The sequence below is a fragment of the Acinonyx jubatus genome, chromosome D3 (assembly GCF_027475565.1).
Source record: "Acinonyx jubatus isolate Ajub_Pintada_27869175 chromosome D3, VMU_Ajub_asm_v1.0, whole genome shotgun sequence".
Taxonomy (NCBI): Eukaryota; Metazoa; Chordata; class Mammalia; order Carnivora; family Felidae; genus Acinonyx; species Acinonyx jubatus.
In genome coordinates, this window is record NC_069392.1 from 1,222,228 (window position 1) to 1,249,633 (window position 27,406).

General features: G+C 55.1%; 1 protein-coding gene across 3 annotated transcripts in view; it reads right to left on the minus strand.

Annotated features, from left to right (window-relative positions):
• Positions 1-27,406, minus strand: part of SFSWAP (splicing factor SWAP) — a 68,776-nt gene that overhangs the window by 27,425 nt on the left and 13,945 nt on the right. For 2 of the 3 annotated variants that reach the window (XM_027052107.2, XM_027052108.2), the window contains exons 6-12: positions 26,744-26,856; positions 26,171-26,303; positions 10,846-11,083; positions 9,553-9,684; positions 8,474-8,567; positions 7,385-7,556; positions 1,010-1,240 (exon numbers count right to left, since the gene is read on the minus strand). In XM_027052107.2, coding sequence (XP_026907908.1) covers positions 1,010-1,240; positions 7,385-7,556; positions 8,474-8,567; positions 9,553-9,684; positions 10,846-11,083; positions 26,171-26,303; positions 26,744-26,856 — 1,113 coding nt within the window. The remainder of the gene's footprint in view (positions 1-1,009; positions 1,241-7,384; positions 7,557-8,473; positions 8,568-9,552; positions 9,685-10,845; positions 11,084-26,170; positions 26,304-26,743; positions 26,857-27,406) is intronic. The other variant, XM_053206592.1, reaches the window with a different exon arrangement.

The window sequence follows — 27,406 nt, forward strand, 5'->3', positions numbered from 1 at the left end:
AAAAGTGATGTTTAGAGCAAATGCTATTCTAAAAACACCTCGCTATCTTAGTTTTCACAAGCAGCGAAAGGGTCACGGGATACAACGTGGTTATTCTAAGAGATTAACGTGACACAAATTTCAGGATAAGTAAACAAATCAGGCAGGCTGAATTGTGAGGCAGTTAGTTCATAATGCTTACTATTAGGACTTTAAATATTTCACCCTCAAAATCAAAGTCGGAAGGTGGATGGGATTCCACACCAGGGAGAGTCGGAGTCATGAAACCCTCAGAAAGCCTTAGGCTCTCGTGAACACGGGTCCCTAATGCTCATGCCCGACAAGGGGTGCTGCGTTCGAGCACGTCCCGACACACGGTTCTGTGCGCAGCGGTACGTGCATGAGGGGACCCGGTGCACTGGCCTGAGCCTGCTCAGGAGCCACCTGGAAATGTTGTGTCACCTGTCTGTGCACGTGCAGGAAAAGCAACGTCCGGGAACCAGTTAGGACAGACAGGAACTGCTAACTGCTGTAGCGCAAAACAGAACTATTTAGGGGTAAGAGACTGTGAGAGGCCCTCCCACACACTGCTGGTGGTCGGGGGCCGGCGGTGGCCAGGCTGTGACCTGTGAAGACAAGCCCCAGTCAGGAAACCAGCTCCGGCCCACGTCCTCTCGAAGGGCCTGTCTGTGGGCAGAAGGCCTCACGAAAGGGTATCTCCTAGTTGGGTCCATCAGCCGAGCCGGGATCACGGGCTGAGCATTCGACCCGAGGCGGCCCTCAGAGCGCCAAGGCCCCCACCCCCCAGTAACGCGCTCTCTAGAACGAGCTGCCGGGGACACTGCATCCGGAGCTTAGGAAGGGCAGTGCCCACCGCTCTACCAGAGAACTCTCCGCGTGCACCAAGCACCAGCTGCCCCCAGGTCCTGCTGTGCCCCGGCTGGGGGCTTCATCCCAGCGCTGCGGGCTTAGGAGGCTAGTCCTGTGCCACTGCCTGCCTTTCAAGAAGGTGTAAAACGTGCTGACAAACCTTGCTTCGCCTCTAGCTCCTCCTGGGTTAGCTGGGGCCGCTTCTCCTCAACAACCGCACAGGGCGGGGCGACTGCCGGGGTCGTGTTTGCGGTGCCGCTACAACTTTCTTGGCCTTCTTTGCCTTCTTCATCATCATCACTGTCATCATCTAGCTTAACACGGTTTTTTTCCAGGGGAAGGAGGTCATTTTCTTTGGCCTTGATCGCAAAGCTTATTGGAGCAAATGAAGCTATTGGGAAAAGTGAACATGGTGACGCACGTTTAGGTACCTGGAGGCACAGAGCAGAGCCCCCACGGCCCCGCCGTCCACGCGAGCGCCAGCTGCGGGGCGGCCTCCCTGGTGCAGCCGCGTCTCACGCCCAGGGGCCTCTGGGGGCGGCGGCAACGCCTGCGTTGTCAAAGGGGGCCGTTCAAGTGCATGCTGGGCGCGGGGAGGCTGGCCCGCCACGCGTGTCTCGCGAGGAGCACGCCCAGAGCGGCATCCAGGGCCGCTGCACTGGTAAAGGGGCACTTCCTCTTGGGGTTTTCCTTCTTTTTTGGGCTCAGCACGTGGCTGAGTTGGTACAAGTCAGACGTATGATGCGGCTCCACTATAAAAAGGTATTTCTAAAAACTCCCAGCCGTACACGGTAGCCTTTTCTCACAAAGCAAGTGACGGGATCTGTTTCCTTCTTCGGTTTACCGGGCGCCTGCTCTGTGCTGGGCGTCACCTCTGACCGCTCGGCAGCTGTGACAAGACTTTCAACCCACTGTAACGAAAGCTTAGGTGGTTCAAAGTCCTCCCCTGGAATGTTTGGGGACTTCAGTGAGAGACCTACAAAGGCCCAAGAGGAAGGAGCCTTCCTCCCCGTCCCCCCACCCACTCAACACTGACCCGCGGAGCCCCCTCCTCCAGACACACAGCGACGCTGGTTCTTAACGCCTAATTGCTTGCGTTGTGCTACTTCACTCTCAAAAACCACGAACTATTACTCACGAAAGACATTCAAGTGAACGACAAGGAAGGGAAATTTTAAAGTGCAGCGCAAACAGCCAACTCCGAGGGGGAGCAGGATCCGGGTGGGTGTGCTCCATCACCCACACTGTTTGTACACGTGCTTGGGATTTTCCACAAGAGAACAGGGCAGGTTCTAGAAGGGATGTGTCTGCGGTGACCGCAGGTGGGGAGGGGTGGCTCAGCTGGCCCCCAAGGCTCCCGCCGTCTGCACTTCTGGCTCCAGAAGCACGCAGGCCTTGAAGCACGAAACTACCCCAATAACCCTTTCGTCCACAAGCACCCCAAGAGAGAGCACCCCCAGATCCTAAACGCTTGGAAAGGCACAGCTGGTAAGTCAGATGGAAAACAGCTTCAGACTGACTGCACACTGCGCCCCGATGCACGACAACCCCTGAGAACAGAGCACACAGGGGTCACAAACACGGTCTGCTGGGGAGTCAGTATTAACCGTGGTGCTGTGCTTCTGCTGGAAACAGTCCCATCTTCGGGAGATACGTTAAATCATTTACGGATGAAAGGCCACGATGCCGGGGACCCCCTCCGAAAACGCTCTGGAGTGGGCTGCAGTGAACGGCAGGGGCAAGCCTGGTCTGTGGCTGGGCGGCGGGAGCGGGTGGGGTGCTCTCATACACCTTGAAATTCTCCGTGAGGAAACAAGGGTGACAGCGCTAACTATTGCCTACAGGAATACGATCTCTTTAATAAACAGGGTTGGCAAAACTTAAAAAGCAAAAAAAATTCACTTAAGTGTTAATCAAAATTGCTCAACTTGAGACTACAGTATTACATCTCAAAACAGCTTTATGGTTTATTTATTTTGAGAGAGAGAGAGAGAGAGAGAGAGAGAGAATAAGAGCGCGCGTGTGTGCGCGGGGGAGGAGCAGAGGGATTGCCAAGCAGGCTCCATGCTATCCGCTATCCGCGCGGTCCGACTCAGGGCTCGCCCCGACCTCAAGAACCACAAGGCCATGACCTGGGCAGAAGTCAAGAGTGGGACGTTAAACCGACTGAGCCACCAGGCGCCCCTCAAAATAACTTCACAACGATCATTCTCAAACCATCTGTCACCCCAAATTCGAAAGGTCAGCAATCAACAAATACGAGACTTTACAACGAAAGCTTCCGGAACACTTTCTATGCTAACACGACGCCTACTGTGGACGTCCGGTATTTATGCATGTGAGGTACAAGGCCAAAGAGCAGCCAGACCCCGTGACCGGGCACAGACCCTCGACCGACTTAAGACAAACGGAGTAGTGGGGCAGCCTGCAGGCCTCACCTCACACCCACAAGCCCGGCAGAGACGCCCCTGGGCTCCCTACGTACAGATGAGGAAACCGAGGCGAAACAGGCCAAGGAGTGTCCCGTGCTAGCTCAGGCAGAGAGCGAGGGCTCTGAAACCGTTGCTCAGCGTAAGGGTTACTTGAGCATCTGATGACTCTGCTGCAGCCGCCCATGGCTCCCTGCGGTGGGGACGAACCCCCGGCCCTCCCGGCTCTGGCCCCGGGTTCCATCTGGGCGGCCCACCTGCTGCTAGCCTCCCCTCCCCCGCCTCTGCCTCCTTCCACCTGCTTCGTTCTTTCTCCTCCAGCCTCAGCTGGCGGAAGCCTGCCGGGCCTCTCTCCTCCACACCTCTGCACATCTGTGTCGTGGCCACGGCCCGCTCACCCGGGCTGCAGGCTGCGGGGTTGTCGTGGGCACTGAAGTGGCCGGGAGCCGGGCCGGTGCAGCAAGTCCTCAGCCAGCGCGCGTGGAGGAGCTCCCTGTCCCCAGACTTCCGGGGGCACGGGAACAAGCTTTGCTGCTGGCGTCAGCCTTCACAAGTCACTACGTTCTCTGTGGAAAACTTTGAAACCACAGGTGGACAGGACGGAAGATCCACCACAGCGCAGATGTGGGAGAAAGTCACCCGCACGGTTCTCGGGCACACACACGAAACCGGGGCCACACTGGACCATTTTTCAGCCTGCTTCTGCTCCCCAGGCAGCATCTTCCCACATCTCTGTGTCCACAAAGGTCATTTTTAAAATTAGGACTATTATTTCTTGGTCTGGAGGTTCCAATTTATTACATGGTCTCCCACGACCATTGCCAAGGTTTTATTTCTGAAAGCTGGCGAGCCCCGTGATGAACTCCTGCTCTGGATACCCGGTGGAGCCACGGCTCCGAGGGGGAGGGCATCCGCGCAGAGAGGGGTCCCTGCACCGGGCGGCCTCTTCCACATGCTGCACCGAGCCGACGCGGGTCCCCATCACCCTGCAGCCCCTCCCTCGCTGAGCATTACTTTCCAACTTCACCAACCCGAGAAGCAAAAAACACCATTTGCCAGTGAAGATACACTTTAAAAATGTATTTACTGACCATCTATCTTTCTTCTTTTGTGAGCGATCTTTTCATATCTTCTGTCTCTGGTTTTCTCGCTGCAGTGAGTGTCTTCTTGTCAATGGATGAGCGCTTTCTACGGTACGGATTTGAACCCTCTATCTTCTGTTAGCGATCGACGTTTTGACATTTGTCTTTAACTTTATTCAGGTCCTGCCCCCATCAGACCTACTATTCTTTCCTTATGATTTACGGCTTCAACTCTTAGAAAGTCTTTTCCAATGCTTAGATTACTGAACTTATTTTTACATTTTAATACTTTATCTGGAATCCTATTTTTCCCCCCAAGACAGAGTCAGTTATTACGGTAAAGAAGCTCTCCCAGCCACGCGTGAGGACACTCTGATGCTTCTTCAGCACCTACGGATGGAGACAAAGGACAGCTCTCGCCTGCTCGCACGGCTGACTGCGTTGGCTGGGTGGCGAGGCATTAGTGTCCCTGTTGCTCGGGGAGGGGCCGACAGGGCGCTAGCAAGCTGCTCGGACCCCTTAGTTTGTCCTGCGCGTGGCAGTGGCTTTAGTCCCGCAGGTTTCACGCCCTCTTGTGGGAAACAAGCTTGGCCTCGACTCCGTCCGGCCAGCTGACTGTCTGCAACGTGGTCCCCACTGAACGGTGAACGCTTCCTAAATTCTCTGAGACCCACACATGTGTCATGCTGCCGCCTCTTGAGATAATTTTAGCAATTTACACTTTCTCAGAGAATTTTTTCAGTTATTTCCAGATTTGTTCAAATGCAGTTACACGCAGTATCCACGTACTGCAAATGCCTGTGACTGTTTTCTCACGCACTATGTGTTGTGCGTTTCCTCCACTGTTCTCTGCAGGAAGCCTGCAGTCGCGTTTTACTGGTCTTTACCAGTTTCTCACTGGTTCCCACTTTCATTGTTATGGATTCCCTTCTCCTGCTTTCCTTAGATGCACTTTACAGTTTCTTTCTAGGTTGTCGAGTTGAAGGCTCATTATGGTTTCTGTTTCTCAACATAAGCACACCAGGTTATGTAGGTTTTTATTTGAGGTTTTCACCGCGCGTGATAATTTTTTGACAAGAAATATTCTCACTGGGGCACTCGGCCGGCTCAGTCGGTGGAGCGTGTGGCTCTTGATCTTGGGTTGGAGCTCGAGCCCTGTACTGGGTGTAAAGATTACTTAAAAAGAAAATCTTCAAAAAAAAAAAAAAAAAAAATCAAGAAGAAGAAACATTCTCATCGTCCTCACTTTCTCTCATTGCTTTGTAAAAGTCTGTGCCCAATAGCATCCAGAATACTGCTCATTCAGAATTTCAGACACACCTTAATCATCTGGCTTTTATGGTGCAGTCGTGGGTCTGATGCACCAACAGGCCTGTTCTCTGCCCAGGGGACAACTGCCTGCTCTTCTCTGTGGATGCTTTGCTGACACCTCCGTCCTCTTGCCTGGGACAGGAGAACAATTTTCAACCTGTCTTCTCATCGGGCCTGACTTTCAGGCTTTCACTGTCTTACCACGTGGAGGCTGGTCCTCAGCGGGCTACGCGGAGGTCACACCGCCAGCCGCACAGGGCCCTGGTGCTCAGTCACTCTGGCTCCTGGCGCCCGTGCGCTGAGGTTCAAGCCAGGGCCGTCAAAGCCGTGGTGCCCGTCTGGAGCCGACGGCCTGGGGCAGCGGGTGGGAGGGAAGCAGGACATTTCTGCCCCAGGTGCCACACGACCGTGGGGGTGTGGAGGTGGCCCTGGCTCAAGGGCAGGCCGCCTGTTGTCCCCTCTCTGCCTGACAGTGCGCTCCCCCGGGGCTCACTGCCACCGAGTCCTGAAGTGTCCCTCTCTTCCCTGGGTGGGAAATTCCGGGCGGGCTGCCTTGTCCCGCAACATGGACGGTAAGAGCCTCCCCCACTTCCGTAGCAACAACGGATTTTATTCTCTACTCATTACGTTCCTCTGTTACTTCAACGAGCGTCTGAAGGCGGCCGGGAAGGGTGAGGGACTGAACACAAGTGCTCAGGTAAGTCCTGGAACGAGAGGCTCAAAGACCCTTGTGTGCATGTCTGGTCTGGCGACTTTCCCCGCTGTCACCTGTCGGGGCCCGTCTGGTTAGTCTGGATCACCATCCTGTGCCACGAGGCCCCTCAATGCAAAGCACAGGACTTCCCCCGGGCCCTGCGCCTCCCCAACCCTGCACCTGCCTGGCTTCCGCCTCTGCCCCACGAGCCCACTCTCTCTCCCACTCCCCTTCCTGCAGCTCTGTGACTGACCAGTGGTCCCACCAACACCCCCAGGCGGTCCTGTGCCCAGTGTCCTCACAAAGTTGCCCAACTGGATGCAGTTGGTCCTCTGATCTGGCCCCTGGGAGCCCACGAGCTGGCCACGGACACCTTCCAGGCTGTTCCCCGGGACCCACCCGCCACTCCAAGCCCCGCCTGCACAGCCTCTACCGGGGACGGCAGCCTGGTCTTGGGACCACCGTTACACCATCAACACCGGCGTGCACCCCTCCTCCCCACAGGCTTCCTCGTCTCCACACGGCGGGACTCAATGCATCTTCACACACTTGACCGCTTACTTCTTTGCTAACGTGCCTGTGTCAGCTTTTCCCCGCTTTTTATTCTGCTGGCTTCCTTCCATGCACATCTGTCCTGCTAGTTGAAGAACTCCAAGAACACAAAAGGCAACCAAATGCAGCGAGTGCAGTCCTGCCCAGTAGAGGCCTCGGGACATGCCACTGAACAAATAAAGACGACTGATTTCACTAGTACAACAGAGTGCACCTAAGTGTGCTGTCAGAAGTCCAAGGAGATATGAAACATCGTTTGAAACACGCTAACCGTTCTCACTGAACTGCCACAACAGGGACACCTCACGTGAGCTCAGGTCCACACGGGCCCGAATCAGGAGAGCACCGTGGCGCACGGAAGCTTTGTTACGACCACCTGACAGCGGTGACTCCCCTGCCCTGCGGCCAGAGGCACCTTTCTCTGAACTTGAAGGAATCCCGCAAGGCCAAGACAGGCAGCAGCGTACCTTTCACCAGCTTCCCGTCTGCGACCGTCTTACTGGACGACGCCTCCTTCTTCCCCCCGGGGCCTCCTCTTCCTCCTGCGTCGGCCGAGTCTTCGCACACACCGTCCTCCCCAGCGTCACTTGGCTTTTCAGGGGCAGATTCTGCCGGGGCCTCTTCTGGTGCCGACACAGCCTAGAAAATAAACATGACCATAAGCTGCTCGGTAAGGAACCGCCCAGGATGGGTCACGGACAGACCGACAGACTCCGCTGGACCACGTGTTACTGCTCACGCAGCACTAAGGAACGCCCTCTTGGAAACTCAGACCTGCCATTGTCTGATACAGCAGAACGGAAAGGGGAGTACGTGTGAGGCTTTCCCTCTGGAAGCACAGAACGCGTCTTAGAGCTCTAACACCGCCCGGGCGCCGATGCTCACGGCCTTTTCTCTGGACGCGGATGCCCGAGAACCCTTTCAGGGCCGTGCCCACCGCCCGCAGGTGAGCCATATGCTTCAGTCTGAGCGATCACAGGTGCTAAGTCCGAAGAAACCCACGGACAGCGAGCAAGGCCTACGCCATCTACCAAAGCAGGTCTGAACAAAACGTCAGGGCACCATGTAACGAGGGGGGTGGAACAGGACAGCACTTGAAGGGCAGGAGGAGCAGCGTCCAGTGGATCTGAGGGTCACACGTGGGGACGCGGCCCGGGGGCAGGCCGCCCGAGGACGAAGTCTGCGGCCCGGACTGCACCACGCAGCTCCCGCGTCAGCCGTGCACACACGTCTACGTTTTATGCACGGAAGGAGACGTTGTACAAATATGGCATGTGGCCTCCACCAAAAGCAGTTACAAATAACAGCCACCGGGACATCAAACGCTTGGAGAGCGCGGGTGCTGTGTTCAGGCCACGTGGCTCATCAGTGAACTATGACTACGGACCCCAAACACCGGTTTCATCTCTGAGAGGCGGGGAAGGGTAGAGACGGCATGTGCTGCGCACGACCGTCCGCGCCAGGGGCTCAGCGAGCCCGTTCCTGCATCCCGCCCGTAGGCACAAAATCCCTGCTGCGTCCAGAACCCGGAGCCTCCCTGCCCTGCAGACACACACCTGTGCACTGTCGCCCCCTTCCTTCTGGAGGAAGAACTGCTTCTTGAACTCGTAATAGGCGTTATACTGGTGCCAGGGCTGCAGGAACTCAAACCTAGGAGCGGAGAGGGTGGTGAGTCACTCGTGCGGGCACGCGCCCCGGCTGGCGCCAGGGTTCCTCCTGCCTGCTCGCCGCCGGCAGACGCCGTCCCCGACGCCCTCCAGCGACCCACTCAAGCCAGGTACCGCCTCGGCCGTGCGCAGAAGCAATGGCCGTACCCTCCCCACCTCGTGGACAAGGGAGACGAGGCGTAGGGAGGGCACGGGGCTCGCCCACGCTTGCGCTGTAACGTTGTAACCGCCACCTCACGCCGGATGGTTCACACCCGAGGCGTGGAACGGGATTTGATTACATGGCAGATTCTTTTGTTTTCTGCTTCTTCGGTTTTTGTTACAAACACACACCTTTTTTTTAACTTGTATTTTTTTTTTTTACCTGGCACACATGTTTTTTCAGTTTTTATTTTCATTTCATCTAATTCACACGCAGAGTTATAGCAGTTTCCCGAGCACAGTGTAGTGACAACACCTCTGTGCGCTGCCTGGTGCTCAATCCTTCATTCCCATCACCCACCTCACCCTCCCTCCCTGCTGAGTGGCAGATTCTTCGTTTTAGAGAGAGAAAGAGCGAGGGTGTGATCAGGAGACAGGCATAGAAAGGGGGAGAGAGAGAATCCCAAGCAGCCTCCGTGCCAAGCGCAGAGCCCGATGTAGGGCTCGAACCCATGAACCATGAGATCGTGATCAAGAGTCGGGCGCTCAACCGACTGAGCCCCCAGGCGCCCTGAATGGCAGAGTTTTGAAAAGCACGGGTGCCAGCTCCGTTTCGGGTGCTTCGACATTCCTCCTAAAGAACAAAACAAGACAAACGAGTCCCCCCCACCCAACTGCAGGTAATTCAGCAAGGTGGTTGTAAGACGTATTTACGTAAACACGTAAGGATTAACCGCGGTGAAGAGAGAACCCGGCTAGACTGATGACAAGCTAAGTGACGTGCCGAGCACCCGTGTCCGGCCACCACACGCCACTCCTCCCCTCACCTTTGGTCATTCTTAGCACGAACGCTGGTCTCGAACTTAAGGCCGTTCCGAGCCACGTACTCCGCCAGCTTGTCGATCACAGGCTGAATGTCGGGGGGCGGGGGGATGATGGCCGCCACGGGAGCAAGTGCACTGCGGAGAAGAGTCTCATCACTCGGTGCGGGGGCCTCCTGAGACCGCCGGCAGGTGCACCGGCGCAGAGCGCTGCCGAGGGCTCTCGGCGTCCCGGGCCGCACCCACATGCAGTGACACACACACAGGGCGGCTCTGAGCGTGACCTCAAACACAAAAACTACCCAAAGTCCTCTGGTTTAAAACAGGGACCAAAATATCGTTGCCAATGGGTAAAAATGGCGGTTTTATGGAAATTAAGACTTTAAATCATGAAAACAAGTTCACCCCTAACATTTCCCTCCAATTAGGAGCTAATTCTTTTTTTTAAAAATTTTATTGGGGTTGGGGGGCAGAGAGAGAGGAACAGAGAATCCCAGCAGGCTCCACACTCAGCACAGAGCCCGATGCGGGTCTCCATCCCATGACCCTGGCATCACGACTTGAGCTGAAATGGAGAGTCGGATGCTTAAGTGACTGAGCCACCCAGGCACCCCACAAGCTAATTCTTAGAGGCAGCCGAGAGTAAATCATGTGTTGACTTTTTTTTCAAGCTAAAAAGAGAACGTGGGCAGTGCAGCCCCACATTCTCATTTCACACCCTCTTTCCTAGCACAGTGAGAAGGCAGGTCATTTTGCAGAAACATCCAAGTTTCTGTCGACTTCCAGCACAGGCACCCGGTGCCCCCAACAAAGCACCTGCTCTGTCTGCAGACACCTGGACACTGCCCCGCTGCCCACTGCCACTTTAGGTCAGCGGTTCGATGGGTCTGACAGCCAGAACCCCATCTGCCTACGGCTTGTGGGAGTCACTTGTGTTAACTCCACAAAAGCCTGTTTCTTGCTGACAACTGCAGCTTCGCTTTGCACTGGTCTTCCTTCCCTAGTACCGCCCAGCTGAGATGTCAGCACATCAGAAAGACCGGACACAGGGGCCGGGGCAGCGTGGGGTGCCAAGGACAGGGGGTTACGAGGGTTGAGGGGCGCTAAGGATACGAAGGTTGGGGTGACGCGGGGCGCTGACTGGGAATCAATTTTCTCAGTGTTTACGACATGACAATTTCTGTTATGCCATCAACTCTGTAACCGGGGATCTGGACCCTGAGGTCTTCCACACACCCTGATGAAAAACCCCAAACCACGAACGCGGAAGTGCCAGGCGAGGGGCAAAAGTGGGCGTACCTTGTGGTGATGGTGGAGGTCACCCCGCTGCTCGACTCTGCTGTGGTTGGGGGGGGTGGGGGCGTGGTCCCAGGGGGCGGCGGGGCGGCGGCCGTCACTCCGGCGGAGCTGGGCACGGCCACGCCGGCGGGCAGGGCGCCGTAGTAGGTGGCCACGTCGACCCCCGGCGGGGGAGGAGCCAGGCAGTAGGTGCCATCCGGCAGCATGTAGTAGCTGTAATACATGGCGGCCACTGTCGCTGTGAAAACACGGGTGCAAGGTCACTCCTGTTCGTCCGCTCCCACGCCGTTTTCTGTGCTCTCTGATGTAAGAGAGGCTGCCCCCGGGACACGTGATTTGGAAGGACCGGGCAACGTGCAGACACACACCTGGGGACTACAGGGAAGGGGCGGTGACCGAGCACACGAGACGTCCCCTCTCCAGCAGCTGGTGACCCCCGCTCGCGGGACCCCCGGCAGACCTCCCCCAGGAGGCCGGCCTCGGTGGCCCACTCCTTTCCCGGTTATTCTCAGGGCACCACGCATCCCTCGTCCTGAGAGGCGTCTGTAAAGTTGTTTGCACTCGGTCACCAGACAGCCCCGCCCACCCCGCCACGGTGCGCTGTAGTGAATTTACCACAGCCCGAGGGACACAGGTGCCCGGCTCTGCTGTCACTGGATGACCTACAACAGCTTCCTAGCAAGTTGGGGATGTAAGCAAACACCGGTTTCAATAGTGAAAAGTCCTGAAAGTTTATTCATCTTTTTTTTTTTTTTTTTGAAAAACATTCAAATCTATCGAAATCACAGAAAATTCAACGATCCTTGGGGCACCTGGGTGGCTCAGTCGGTTAAGCGACCGATTCTTGATTTCAGCTCAAGTCATGATCTCACGGTTCACGAGTTTGGCTCTGCACTGACAGCATGGAGTCTGCTTAGGATTCTGTCTCCTTCTCTCTCTGTTCCTCCCCCGCATGTTCTCTCTCTCTCAAGATAACTAAGTAAACTTAAAAAACAAAGATTCAATGATCCAATTAAGAATCACTTCTAATCCCGTTGGGATAAGCGAATGGTTCTCACCACACCGATATTTAATTTCCTTTTCCTTGGAGGATGGTGACAAGATCTTTCCAACTACAGACTTTTACTTTGATTTTCAACTAATTCGCTTTAAACCAAGCACATTTATCAAGCGTCCGGCACTGCGCGCCCCTCCACTCAGGGGCCAGCAGCCCGAGGCGTCCCTGCAGCGGCCGGCCTCCTGTCCCTGGCTGCAGTCACGTGCAGCCCCGCGTGCTGTGGGCTCAGCCGCCGCAGACGACCCTCGCGCTTCGTGAACACGCATGCGCGGCTCCCAGCGCGTCCCTTCCTCTCAATGTCACACCACCCGCCGCTCCACGTGCACGAGGACACTCCGAATTTTCCCAGAAAGAGGCGCGGCCCCATATCCTGACCGCGTGATCTCCGCACGGAACACGGGGTCATGCCTCTGAAGGAGGCGGGCGATCCGAGACTGCTCACTGCGGGCAGGGGCCGAGGCGGGCGGCGGCAGGAAAAGCGCTTACAGGACAGACAGATGCAGCGGTTCTGATGGAAGCTTTTCCTAACCAGCCTGCACCTCCGTCAGATACAACATCGTCCCTGCAGGAACGGGGCCACCGCTCCCCCCCCCCCCCCCCGCTTCAGCCAGCCATCGGGGACCTTCTTCTCAGCCTCCACAGCCACCCGCGGAGGGGATGATGTGGCTCCAGGGAGGACAGAGCATAACCCCAACCTCCCTCGGAGAACGCCCACGTGCAGCCCGATGTCTCTGGGGAGGGGAAGGGACTCCTGTTCCTCCCTGTGTGGGGCGTCACATCTCAGCGGAAGGAACACACTCTGCTCCTGCCCTGGACAGTCAGCCTCCTGCCTGAAAACGAGCCGAAGTAGGTTTCATTTTTAATTAGAATTTCTAAAAATTTTAACGTTTATTTATTTTTTAAGAGAGAGAGAGAGAGAGGGGCAGAGAGAGGGGGACACGGGATCTGAAGTGGGGCTCGAACGTGCCAACTGCGAGATCATGACCTGAACTTCAGATGCTCCACCGACTGAGCCCCCCAGGCGCCCGCAGGTTTTCAACCGCAGCCACGAGCAGTGAGCCACGTGAACGGGTAAGAACCGAACAGCTGACGAGCTTCAGCTAACGGTGCACGTCCCGCGAGGTCGATGTAACACGTCCTTTACGTAACAGAGAAAATCAACGGTTCTTGGAACTGAGCACCGTCCCTCAAAGTGTGAACACGCAGACTAACTGTGCACGTGAGTTCCCTGAACCTCCGTCACGTTACGCTGAAACAACGTGTCGAAAACAGCGTTCCTGGCGAGAGGGCGATTCACTCGGGCGTGCGTCCCCAGAGCACGTGAAGACACCGGTGAAGGCAGAGCGGGAAGTACACGTGCACGGCTGAGCCTCCGGGTCCGAAAACAGAACGGCACGCCCGAACCTGGATGCCGGGGCCCCCAGCACGGGGTCGCACTGAGGAGGAGAGGTGCCGAGCCGGCGTCCCCAGCAGACCCGCAGGGGCGGCCCTTGTCCGCACCCCGACACACGTGCGGCGAGGCTCCCCTGCGGTCACACCGCACACAGTGAACACTCTCACAACCTCCATTTATCTACAAATGTGCTGACAGCGACGAGACGCTGCTGTCTGGTGGCTGACTGGGGCGCGGCGAGTGCCACGCTGGGTTTAAGAGCTCCCCTTTCAGCTGGACCTTCGCTTCGAGGGCTGTCGGGGGTGAAGGGCTTCCAGGGGAGGGTCTTTTCTGCCCTCTGCCCCCAACAGTGGTGCTGGGGTGCGATGGTAGCGGCAGACCGCCGTCTGATCCCCACGCCCCGCCCGTCACGGCACCTCTGGACCCCACTGCCGAGCAGCACCTCCCTCCCTCACCTCTGACGCTGGCACATCCACGCAGCGTCTCCTGAGTGACACCGCCCCCCCCCCCCCCCCCCCCCCCGCCCCGCACCCTGCTCCACCCCCACGGTCCGACCCCCAGCACCTCCCCCGCCCCAGGCCCCTGCTCCCAGGGGCAATTCTCTGCAACAGCAGTGTCGGGGCACGGCTGGCTTCCAGGAGCTCGCACACTCCCAGCACACGGCGCACCCCCAGCACACAGCAGACCCCACGAGCCTTCCAAGGCAGCCTGGCGCTCAGATATGCAGGCACACTGACTTACCCTATTACACAGGTTCCGAGACGTGCGCTCAAAGCCAAAGACCCTTTGAAATGATCATCAGAGCGCGTGTGTGTTTTGTACACAGCCTCCCCCCACCCCGGCCCCCCAAGATTCTCATTGCTGGACTGAACCCCAGACAGGACAGAGGTCTGGTGCCCCAAGACCATGTTCCCTGAAGCCACCGTCACGTCCCAGACTCCCAAAGGGACCCCACCACACTCTCGTGTTACACCTTATCAGGCTTGCTGTTCTCTGGATTCTAGGTTGAATTTCTAAGAAGCAAGTGGGTTTTGCAGAAAGTTAAATGCGATGGCATTATTAGCACGAGAACCACAAATGCCTGCTCCAAATGAACCCAAGCAACAAGTTTCAAGGAGCACCTACATTTGCTGAGGGCTGGCATAGCTGTATGAAGAAAATCCAGCTGCTAGGAAGCATAAGGTGCATTCTGGCGCGCTTCCTTCCCGGAATCGCATGTGCTCAGGAACGGACAACGGACAGAGCTATGTGATACACGGTCACACAGACACGTCTACCTACCTTCCAAAGCCCTTCTGTTCAACTGGCCTGCAAAAACCAGGGCCACCTTGCTGATCTTTTATGTGACCTTAATCTCATATAGATTTAGCTCCCAGCGTTGGAAGGGCTCTTGAACAGAGGGCCGGTGAGCAATCCCTTCCGCGTGAGAGCCAGTTCAGGGGAGACAAATCCCATGTGAACGCGTTAAGAATGAAAATGGCTTTCCTGAGTGCCACGGAGAAAAGAGTTTATTCTTAAAAAGAAAAAAACAACAACAATCTATTTTACTCACACAAGACACAAGACGTCAGGATGCCAGAGCGTGACCCTCCAGGGTGTGTGAATGGCAGTCGTGAGCAGGGCCCCCCCACCACCTGCACCTCAGCGTCTCACCTGTCCAGGCCCAGGTCAGCAGCCGTGCCCCCCGGCTGCCTCCACTGGGCCTGCGGATGGCCCTGGCTATGCACCCCTGGGACCTTCCTCGTGAGTTCAAGGGCTTTAGGACCCACTTGTGTTTGAGGATTCCAGAATTCCCATCTCCAGCTCCGAGTGGAACTTGCACATTAATTGCACACCCCACCGGGCCACCTTGTGAGTGGTTCACACCAGGGAGTACAGACTGGGATCCCTGCCTGCCCCTCCCCCTCCGCACCCCCAGGGAGCGGCAGTGCCTCCTGGTGGGGCGGCACACTGCACGACTCCTCCCAGCGCCTGCTCAAAAGTTCCAGGAGCCCTGCCTGGACCAGACACGGCTGCCCCCACCCCACCCCCTGCCAAGTCCCCTGTGCCACATGCCACGACCCCCCTCCCCTCTCCGTCCCCCAGCTGGACTTCCTCCCCGACCACGCCTCTGGCACGGTGACCTCTTGGTCTCCATGATCCCCCACGACCCGAGGAACCTCGCTCACCGCTATTCCTGGCGTGGCACGACCACAGTGCCGACCTGCTCGGCGACTGTCCAAATTACGCACGGGAGGATGAGGACTGGGAGGGTGTGAGGGCACCCTGCAGCAGCCAGGGCTACTAGGCGACGGGCCCAAACCCGAGACCTGAGCGACAGGACTCAACCCACCTTTCTGCGCCCGTCCGGACTACCTCCCACCTGCGGGAGCAGCATGAGGGCATGTTCAGACATTAGAGAACTAAAAGAATGTGCGTCCCTGTGTACCCGATGAGAGCACAAGCTCCAACAAAACACAGGAGTAAACCAACCGATCAAGCAGGGGAAACCCCAGGCACTAACACAGGAAAGCAACAAAAAGTCAGGGAACAGAGGGCTGCAGGCCGAGAGTGCAGCCACTCCAGACCGGAGCAGGGGCGGAAGGCTCCAGAAACACAACTGTCAACGCCACCCAAACGCAGGCCACCAGCACGACCCCCGGCAGACCAGAGAGCACGTCGTGCAGGCACCTGCAGTCTGTAGGGCCGTCGGATAAAAAGAAGTCCGTAACATGAGAACATTTATATTCCAGCAAAGTCTCTAACTGGGATAGAGCAGGGGCTGGCAAACGCTTACAGCCAGACAGTAAATATATTACCTTTTGTGGACCAAGAGGCAAAATTAGATACTCAGAATATATAGATGAGTATTTACGTGATACTGAGTATACAGATAATCGGAAAAAGAAAAAACAAATTCCCACACAGTTTTTAATTGATGAAATTCAAATTTTAATAGAAATAACTGAGCGGCTTTTTAGGGGGTAGTACAGGTCTACAAATGGGAAAAATGACATTCTTTCCGTGAAGGAGGACCCTTCACTTAGCTGGGGTTCTAAGTCAGTGTTCCCAGCAGCAGGCTGTGAAGATGTGTGGCAAAGCTTGTTCTCAGCTCACGGACACCCACACCCACACCCACACACAAACACACACTGGCCGGGTTCATGGTCACACACACAGGCAGCGGCCGGGTCTACATGCAGCCTGCAGTGCACCTAGACCCGGACAGGGTCGCACGCCTGGCAGTTTCCAGCTAAAACACCTCCCTTCCCTCCACAAACTGGAATTTGGGTTTTTCAAAAGTCCAACTTTTCTGGAGAGCTGTTTAGAAATGCTCTTACAACCTTGGCGGCTGACAACCTCGGAAGTATTTTCAAACACATGCAAAAGTTACAGGAGTAAAACCTGCCCTTGCTCCCATTATTTGGGTACGCCGTGTTCCCTGCCATTCTGTGACCACACGTTCAGGGATTTCTGAGGCACGGGTGGACTCTGTGGACAGGATGGGACGCACGTGCCCAAACACTCGCGGGGTCTGATCTCCGACTTAGGTCCACAGCGACCCAGTAAAGGCCCCACCCTGTAACACTCTGCACAGAACATACAATACTGTAGACAATTTTCCAAATCACAAGGCAGGTTCCTTGATCTCTATTCAAGCTAGACTTTGGGGGAAGCCACCAGGAAGCAGATGCGTGCAATGCCCTGGGGACCTGCGCATCACACACGGCGCCACCTGAGCCGCCCCTCCCCTGCCCTCTCATGTGCTTACCCAGCTGACAGAGCAGTGTCAGGATAAACAACTTTCATGATGATTTCGCTATCAAGTTCAACACGACTACCTCTTCTGCTGAAAATAAACCCTAATAAAGGTTCTTTCAGTATCTAAAGAGTCAGATCCCGAACTCAGAATTAATCTCACAGCCTGTCTACTTGATTAGAGAACTTTCTTCTGCCCACAATTAAAAAATTATGCTCGGGGCGCCTGGGTGGCTCTGTCGGTTAAGCGTCCGACTTCAGCTCAGGTCATGATCTCGCAGTCTGTGAGTTCAAGCCCCACGTTGGGCCCTGTGCTGACAGCTCAGAGCCTGGAGCCTGTTTCGGATTCTGTGTCTCCCTCTTTCTCTGCCCCTCCCCAGTTCATGCTCTGACTCTGTCTCAAAAATGAATAAATGTTAAAAAAATTAAAAAAAAAAAAAGTTATGCTCTTTTCACTGAAAACCTTTACCCCAGGAGAGGTCGAGTTAGAGGAGTTCAAACACTTGGCATCACAACCCAATTCAGTAATTGCTATTATCGCTGCTGTCTGCATTTTCAAGGCCGGGGACAGAAGCAGAGTACGAGAAACGGAAGGACGACCTGGCCATCTCAAGTTTCTCTCACCCGCTCGACAGCCTGCTGACCCCACGCCGAGACTTCCAGCTTCGCCTCCCAGACTTGGGCCGCCTCCCCGAGTCCTGAAGGGCCCTCTGACCACTGACCTGTGGGCTCTCCATCACTCAAGTCTGGCTGGCAGGAAAACCAGTCAAGCCAACCAACAACCCCAACATTGCCGAGTCCACAGTCGTGTTGTTAGAGCAATCGTTTTCTGAGCAGAGCTGACACACAACGTTACATTAATTTCAGGGGTACAACATGGTGATCAACATAACTCGACAGCGTTTAAGTACAACATTATGTCCTCCCATCTCTCCAAATACTTGGAAGCATCTGGATCACTGCATTGTGTCTGAATTATTTTCAAACTTATTACTGCATAACGCATCCCAGCCATCTATTTACCCCCTGATGGCCTCCAGACAACCCAGTGTTAAAAATTCCAACAGGAGACTTATCTCTCGGTCATCAAAGTATATTAGGAAAACCCTAACGGCTTGTGCAGTGACAAAGAATGTGATGTGTGTAAAGCTGGAGAAGCACCTGAACCAATCGATTTTACACACAGGAACACGTGACTCAGGAACGTCAGCCCAGTGTTTAAAAGCCAATGCTCTCTTTCTGGCAGATGAAACCTCGAAAGACCTGTCTCCAACCATTGCTTAAAGTCGGCATCAATGACCCCCACGTAAAAAGTTTTGAGTTCTTAATCCCGTACCGGGTTCTGGGGGCCTGTGACATAAAAACAGATTCCGGAGAGTTCCGGGTGAAGACGGGGAGTGGTTCAAGCATGCAGCCCGAGCCGCAGGGTGGAGGTGCTCGCAGGGAGGGCCTGCGGGGCGGCTCCGCCCTGGGAGTCCCTGACTGCAGAAGGACACCTGCTCTGGGGAAGCTTCAGGATCCACAGGAGAGCAGAGAGTGGGTTTTCCGGAGAAGGCTGCACTTGGAAGGGAGGACAAAGGGGCTCAGAGAAGGCGGGACACGAGTGTCCAGGGGGGAGCGCCGCAGCATCGGGTCAAAGGTCGGGGCAGGGCTGCCAACGTGGGTGGGAGAGACGGCAAGGGAAAGGCCAAGTGCGCAGGCCCGCCGTGGCCAGACCCCGGGAGCCGAGCACCGCACGTGAACGGCGAAGACAGGAGTCTGGACATAAAGAGAATGCACACAGGGTCTGCACTTTCTGGGCCACAGATGAATCTGGTGAGACAAGAGTTCCACGGAGCACAAAGAAAAGGAAATAAAACCACCACTGAGATGAAGAGGGAGCTGGGCTTGCTGCCTGTTCCTGCGCCACCGCCTGGAACCAGAGGCCCGCGACAGAACACAGTTCCCTGGAAATGAGAAGCCAATCACTCCAGGACGGCTGGGGAACAGGCCAGGTCAGAAGCCGGCCCCTACGTTTCCACAGCAACATCCGGGCCCAGGACCTGCTGGCTGCGCACGGAACCCTCCGCCAAGCTGCTCTCTACGTGAGAAGGGCACAGATGCGTGCCAGTGACGTCTCAGAGAATGGTGTCCAGGAGCGATTAGTGAAAACCAAGCAGCTAACACACCCGCGCAACCGGTCGGGGGCGATGGCCGGCCGACGCAGGCTTCTCAGGGTAGGAAAGACCACGTCAGATGCCAGCTTACAGAGGGCTCGGAGACAGAAGACGCTCCCCAAGACTTTTATACCCAGACAAGTTTTCCTTTCTACACGAAGGTGGGAGGGGGTGCTTCTCGAGCGAGCGAGAACATGTGACCAGGACCCTCACAACGTGTGTCCGCGAGACTCAAATCGCCAGAGAAGAGTCAAAGAATGGAGCAAAGGGGTGTCTGGGTGGCCAGTTAAGTGTCCAACTCTTGATTTTGCCTCGCGTCATGACCTCGCAGTTTGTGTTAGAGCTCTGTGATGTTGGCTCGGAGGCTGCTTGGGATTCTCTCTCTCTCTCTCTCTCTCTCTCTCTCACTCTCACTCTGTCACTCTTCTGCTTGCTATCTCTCAAAATAAAAATAAACTACAAAACACAACGCAACACCAAAGAACTGGATGGAGCAGAGGCACCCTGGCGAGACCCTCACACTCAGGACGGAGGCCGACCACGTGGTGTCTTGGGCCACAAACAACGTAAATCTTACTCTTACAACAGAAACATAGTACTACTGCTCAAAAATCAGGAGGCAGAGGAGGGGTGAAGGGAAGGGATTTTAGGACTATTTTAACTTCCTCTAGTTTCACAGTTAATAACATCTAAGATAAAAACTGAGCTTTAAAAGGAATCTACGATTTCAACCTCCTTATTTCCTAATCACTAGAACTGAATTCCTTTTTTTTTCTTTAATTAATTTTTTCTGACATAGAGAGAGCATGAGCTAGGAGAGAGGCAGAAAGAGAATCTGAAGCAGGCTCTGAGCTGCCAGCACAGAGCCCAATGTGGGCCTTGAACTCATGAACTGTGAGATCATGACCCGAGCTGAAATCCAGAGTTGGACACTTAACAGACTGAGCGACCTAGGTGCCCCTAGAACTGAATTCTTCAAGTATGGAAACTTTTATCTGAAGTTCAGCAATGACTACACTTTATTGATTATAGGTTCTTCTATTAAATTCGAGTAAGATTAAAAAGCTTATTTCTACTTTAACACAAATATTTCCTTTTCAATTTTTTTTTTTTTTTTATGTTTATTCGCTTTTGAGAGACAGAGTGCAAGCAGGGGAGGGGCAGAGAGAGGGAGACACAGAATCCGAAGCAGGCGCCCGGCTCTGAGCTGTCAGCACAGAACCCAATGTGGGGTTCAAACTCACGCATCACAAGATCGTGACCTGAGCAGAAGTCAGACGCTTAACCGACTGAGCCAGCCAGGTGCCGTTACACCCAGCTTTCCAATCCATATTTTACATAAAGATGACCTGTGTGTTCTCAGACAGAAGATTCTCACTGTCCTCCTCCTTCACTACAATTACCTCAGTGTTGCCCACTGTGTCAGTGATGCTCACCTAATGCTAAAAATATTTATTTCTGGGTGGTGGAATCTTGGATAATATTTTTACTTTCTTCCTCCTATGTCTCTTGACTTACAACAAAAGCATTAAAAAAATTTTTTTTTAATCTTTATTTTTGAGAGAGAGAGAGAGAAAGAGAGAGAGAGCGAGCGAGCACGAGCAGGGGAGGGACAGAGAGGGAGACGCAGAGTCCGAAGCAGGCTCCAGGCTCCGAGCTGTCAGCACAGAACCCAAAGCGGGGCTCAAACTCACGAACCACGAGATCATGACCTGAGCCGAAGTCGGATGCTTAAATGACTGAGCCACCCAGGTTTAAAAAACCTGGTTTTTTAAAACCTGGGTTTTAAAACCCAGGTTTTAAAAAAAAAACCCTTTTTTTTTTAAAAGGGGTTTGGAGACTAAAGCACTTCAAGGTCATGATTTTGCAAGTTAAAAGAAATGCTGTGAACAACAGTAAAATCACACTTAAAAAAGACCAGAGCAGAAGCAAGAGAATGTCTAGTTTAGCCACATTGGATGGCTTAATTCACTTAAGTTATTTACAGAACGAAACACTTAAAAAACCTGGGTTGGCATTTGATTTTTAAGAAACTGCCTGCTATACTAGCGGGCAGTGTTTCAATATTACTGCTTCCTGCATAATTGTATTTACTACACTCGTCAGCAAGGATTTATGGCTACAGGGCAGGAGATGACCAAGTAACAGAAAGTCACTGTCAGGCTAATGAATGGAAAAAACTGTCAGTTTCACACATCTATGTTTAAGGAGATTTTAGGAAAAATTCTTCTGGAAGACAAACGGGCATGAGGCACCTGGGCGGCTCAGTTGGTTGGGCGTCGGACTTCAGCTCAGCTCATGATCTTGCAGTTCATGAGCTCGAGCCCCGCATCCAACTCTCTGCTGTCAGCACAGAGCCTGTTTCAGATCCTCTGTCCCTCTCTCTGCTCCTCCCCCACTGGTGCACCCTCTCTCTCTCAAAAATAATCATTTGAAAAAAATAATAAAAACATAAAAATAGGCCCTCTTCTTCCAAGGCTGCCTAAACCCAGGAAAATGTCTCATCAGCAAGAAGTCAGTCACTAGGACCGGCCGTGCATACCCTGAGGGGCTTGTTAAACACTTGCTGATAAAAAGGGCTGGAAAAGCTTGGTGACCCCACCGGGAAGGAGGGGAAGGCGAGCTCTGGCAGGAAGAGCGGTGACAGGGACCGCCGGGGCCTGGAGAGACACCAGAGCTGACAGTCTTGAAACTGTGCTCACGTGGACCTGTGAAGACTTCACTGGGGACACTAATGCAGTTTCAAAGCAAGCGTCACGGCGCCCTGCGCTCTTCCACGATCCAGGTGGCACAGATGGGCAGGTGATGGAGCCCCCTCCCCCCCCCAGGGCCCTATTCCTGCAGGCCGTCTCTCACCTGTCCCGTCAGGGACGCTGCCCCCCACTTCCGAATCCAACACAGTGCTGTCCTCCTACGCCCGCCCCTCCGCCCCTGGCCCTGGCCCTGCGTGCGGACGGCTGTTGGGGGACACGTGGGGCGGCTCGGTCTTCCACCGGCACTAGAAATCTGGCTTGTGAGGCCCATCCCTGTAGCTCCTGCCTTCCCTGTGTTTGGAGACTGACTGGAAACCCGTGGCCGGGGGCACTCGGTGCGGATACCGGCAGGAAGGGCCCTTGGCTTCTCCGTCAAGCCGCAAAATCGCGCGCCCGGCAGGCTTCACCTGTGCTTTAGTTCATCTCGACAATTAAGGAATTCAGACTTGGTAACGTGAAATAACAGTTCAAACAACCCAGAAACCTCGACTTTATCCCCCGACTCCGTCTCTCCAGGGTTCTTACGTGTCCGCAAGCGCAGGCCTCTCCGCCTTCAGTCCCGCAGTCTCCCCGGGTGCTGCAGGCAGGTTTAAGTGACACGCTGGCCTCTCCCTCTCCAGGGCTCGGGCTCCGAAGTGTGCAGACACGATGCCATTTGGGTGAGCGGCCCAGGGAAACCCTTTAAAAAGACCGCGTGACCATTCTGACCTTCCCGAATCCTTCACACAGCAGCTTGTGTGGACTTCTTCCCTACTTGACTGTAAAAGTGGCTGATCTCTCAGTTTTTCTGCTTCCTAACTAATCTTACTTTCTCTGTTAGTGGAACATAGCGTTGTCCGCCGGCTTAAGAGAAATAACTCGCCATCAGCTCGAGCATCCTCACGCCGTCCCGCCAGGCCCCTCGGCTGGAAGCCGCTGCACTGCCGGGAAAAGGAGAGGCTCTACCGGGGTCGTTTCCCAAGGGCTCTTTCCCGCAGAGGCCCTTGCCCACCACTTGGCTGAGGGGCACCCCCCGCGTCCATCCGGGCTGGCTCTGCCTCGGTGCCCTCCCTGCACACTAGGGTCAGGAGGCTCCTCTTTCCTCAGGCTGGGCCTGTTTGCTTTCACAGCAGAGATCTTGTCTGAAGTGATTTTTTCCAGGTAAACTGCCATAACGAAGTTTTTAATCACAATTTATGCAAAGGACGGAAGGCCAGTGCTTACAAGACTGCGGCCTAGGGCAAGGGGCTGGGCGTGAGCCGTGAAGGCCCAGACCGCAGGCGCGGCAGGTGGGGACACCCCATCCGAAGGGCCCAGAGCACACCTTGTGTTCACGCGGTCCATAGGTGCCCCTTCCAGACCTGCTCTTACAACAGACTTGGTTTAAACCACCAACTAGTCAGCTTGAGAGCTCTTCTCTTCTGGCAGCTCACAGACTATCTGATGCGGCTCATTTCCCATGACTGGGCCTCCTTTTCAAATTTTTCAAAAAAAAAAAAAAAAAAAAAATTTTCACATTGTTGCTATTTTTTAGACAGCCCCGAATCTGACCACAGAATAAAAAAACATCCTTGAGGACCTGAACACAGGTACCTCACGTGTGTCTCTGCTGGGCACTATTCTGGTCTGGAGCCAAATTCAAGCCTGAGGCTCTTCCTAGAAATTGGATCATCAGTCTGTCCAGCCATCCAGGCCTCCTGCCCCACCCTGCGAGCCCCTGACCCCGGACAGATGGCTGCTGCGGTGACCCTAAGGGCTGATGCTCTCCGGGGGCCCTCACGGGATGCTCATTCCCCAGCAGGCATGCCCCCTCCCCCCCCCCCACCCTCCCACTGCACAGCCAAACTTCGGGGGTCCTCTCTCAGGAGCACATTTCCATGTCCGGCCTGCCTCTCCCTCCCACCTGACCTCACCTAGTCCTCCACGAGAGCGAGCCTGCTCTCACTTCCGGTAATGAGGGGTCTACAGGAAATCGGGACACCTCCCAGCCCCCTTTCCGAGCCTCTAGGAAGCGCTGACCACTGCCGAGGGCAGTCTCCACAGAGGAGCTCTGTGACACTCCACTACCCCCACGCCCACGACCCCTTCCACATCTACGGCTGAGGCTGGACGCAGGGGGATGCCTACAAGCAGCACCCACTTTGCTGTGTTTTTTCTTAGACTGCCTTCTATTTTTACAAAATATGAGTTCATCGCTGACATTTGTAAATCGAGATATTTCCCATAAACATTCTGGATTTCTCGCTTGTCTGCAAAATCTGGAACTCGGCCTCTGCCTCTGGCACAGCCGCAATCCACGTGTAAGCAGCTAGGGGCCCTGTCGGGACGGACTCTTTCGTCTCTGCTGGCTTAGACAGTTTAGCTGTGAGGCCGGCCCCCCACGCAAACATAACGCCAGGCACGAGCCCCAAATGCACCGTCTCACACTTGCCGGTCACTCTTGCACTGCGAGGCACCAGAGATGTGAAGACGACAACTTCACCGAGGAGGGGTCCTAACCGGTGCCCTCTGCTGGAGCACCTCCTGGGGAGAAGGGGTCACGGGTCCAAGCGGGGAGCCAGCGCAGTTCTACCTGCCTGATGGAGGGCCTGGCGGAAACGGGGCTCTGGGACCCCCGCAGTGAGCGCAAGTCCTAGAGCGGCCACTCGGCCCTCCTGCCCAGTCCGGGGGTCTGCAGACGCCCCACGCCACCGCCACCCTCGGTACACACCCATGCTCACAACAGCGATGTGCAGAGCCAGTGGTCAGGTGACGGTCACCCCGGCCCCCAGCCTCTACCCCTTTCCCGTGCAAGACCGTTTAATAGCTTCAGGGTCCAGGGGACACACACGAACAGGGATTCAAGGACAGGGCTGAAGAAGGAACACAAGGACGCCAAGAAGCGTCCTGTTCGGCGAACGAGCGTGGGTCACTCCTGACTCCCGATTCACCCGTGTGGCCGTGTGTGCACACAGCACTCCCCGTCGTGAGCGCCGCACATCCCAAGTCCCGTAAAGGGTTTTTCCAGGACACACGCACTAAGTTCACTCGAATCACCGACGTTACTGGAGCACCAGCCACACACACTGCCGCGTGTCGCACCAGAAGAGAGGTGTGGGAGGGCACGGTTGCTGGCCGACAGAAGCTTAAACAGCGAGCAGCCCGCGTCTTAAAAGAGAATTAATCGGGGTGTGTGGGTGGCTCAGTGGGTTGAGCATCCGACTTTGGCTCAGGTCATGATCTCGCGGTCCATGAGTTCGAGCCCTCCGTCGGGCTCTGTGCTGACCGCTCAGAGCCTGGAGCCTGTTTCAGATTCTGTGTCTCCCTCTCTCTCTGACCCTCCCCCGTTCATGCTCTGTCTCTCTCTGTCTCAAAAATAAATAAACGTTAAAAAAAAAAAAATAAATAAAAAAAAAGCACTCCTTTGAAAAAAAAAAAAAAGAAAGAAAGAGAATTAATCTCCTGCTGATTTTCCAGACTCTGACGGGGCAGGCTTTGCGGACGGCCCCTCACGTCAGACCTGCAGGTAAAGAATGAGCAGACAGATCCCTGCAGCTGAGGGCTCTTCTCTCATTCAAGGTTTAACTGCTGGGTACAGAAATCTTAGAAAGATCTGTTAATGAGACCGAGGTCAAATACTTTCAAATAATTCCTTGAATAGAAACTCAAGATTTGCCCTCCATTAATAACCTGTAGGTAATTAAACAGACAAAGAGCTAGCACACAGCCAGGAGAGGCAGGAGCTGCAACTAACTATCTCTAAGGGGCACGGCAGACAGTCTCGAGCTGTGTCTGTTCTGGGAAAGCCACCGCGGCAGACAGGACCGCAAGGCCCCAACATGCACTGCCCTGTGCTTCCTAACGGAACTCTGACTTTGGTCGGGGCTGCGACAGGTCAGACTCCAGCCCCCACCGCGGGCCGGGGCGACCGGGCGAGACCACCCCGTCTGTGAGGGCTGAAGGGAGATGCCAGGCGCGGCTTCCGGGGAGGTCTCTGAAGAAGGACAAAGTCACCAGGCACCTGCTTTCCGCACCTGCTCGTGTCCTTCACCCTCCCGGATACAGAGCTGATGCTGGACGCGGAGCGGCCATCTGTCAACGTTAGGTGACAGGCAAAGGGATGAGGCCGCGGGCTAAAGAGGGCCGAGCGTGCAGGCCCGGGACCCCGCGCCCCTCACGGCACCCGGGCCGGCCCCGCGCCCCCGTCTCGCGCCCGCGGGGTGAGCTCTGCAGCGGGCTGCAGGCCGGAGGCGCCCAGCGAGGTACTCACAGTCAGCGGTGTACTCCACCTGGGAGGGCTGCGCGGCGCCATCTGCCGTGGGGGGCGCGGGGGCGGGACCATCGGCCTGGGCTTTACGGACCAGCGCGGCAAGGGGGTGATCCGGGTCCACCACCTTCAAGGGCTGCAGACAGAGAGGATGCACATCACACCATTTCCTGTGTTTTGAGTCACACAGAACTTCTTCCGAGGCCGAGCAGGCTCAAGTAGCCGCAGAACACGGCGTATCGGAACACAGCGTCTGGGCTTCAGGACACCCCGGCCCGCGCACACCAGGGGCGGGCCGGGGCCGAGCTCTCCGTGTAGCTGGCCGTGAGTCCCAGGGGGATGGGTCAAGGAAAGACGCTCCGATCCTCCCCAAGACCACTCGGGAAAGGAGGGCGGGTGGATGGGCAGAACAAAACCACTAGCGGCACAAGTGGGAGCACCGAGCAAAACACGAAAATGCAAACTATACCTCGATGAGGATAAAGTAAGATACAAAAGAAGCGCGAGCTTGACGAGCTCCCAAAACTAAGTGAGCGGAAGTTTTGTTACGGCATAAAAAAAACAGAAGATGGACACCTTCATCAGCTCCTCCAGGCGGTTACACTTCTTGGAAGCAAAGAGAGACGGGTGCAAGTAACTCCCGTCTTCCTCGTCATCGTCATCGTCGTTGTCAGAGCTGACCCCCGACTCTGCAGAGCAAAAGCAGATTTCAAGATCCTGCTGTACGGGGAGACAAGGTACAAATAAGTGACGTGAAAACTAAGAAGCAGGGGTGCCTGGGTGGCTCAGTCGGTAAGGCGTCCAACTCTGGATCTCGACTCAAGTCATGATCTCACGGTTTGTGAGTTCAAGCCTCGCATCAGGCTCTGCACGGAGCGTGGAGCCTGCCTGGGATTCTCTCTCTCTCCCCGTCTCGCTGCACCCCCCCGAAAATAAATATTACACAAAACAAAACAACCCTCAGGAGCAGACAAAGGCAGGGCTACACGTAATCGTTTCTTGGTTATCTGCCCCCAAACACCTGTGATAAGTACCCCTGGAGCAGGACGCCGGGCAGAAAAAAAGAGCACGCCCTCGGCCCTGCTGGCAACATCCCTCCAGCGTTTACTGGAGTCTGGAGCCCAAGTATTTTAATTTTCTAGAAAAAAGGCTAGAATCTTGATGAAAGGGAAAACGACAGCAACAAATACTTTAAAAAACTAACAAACACGGAGAAAATGAGAGCCGTAAGCAAGATTC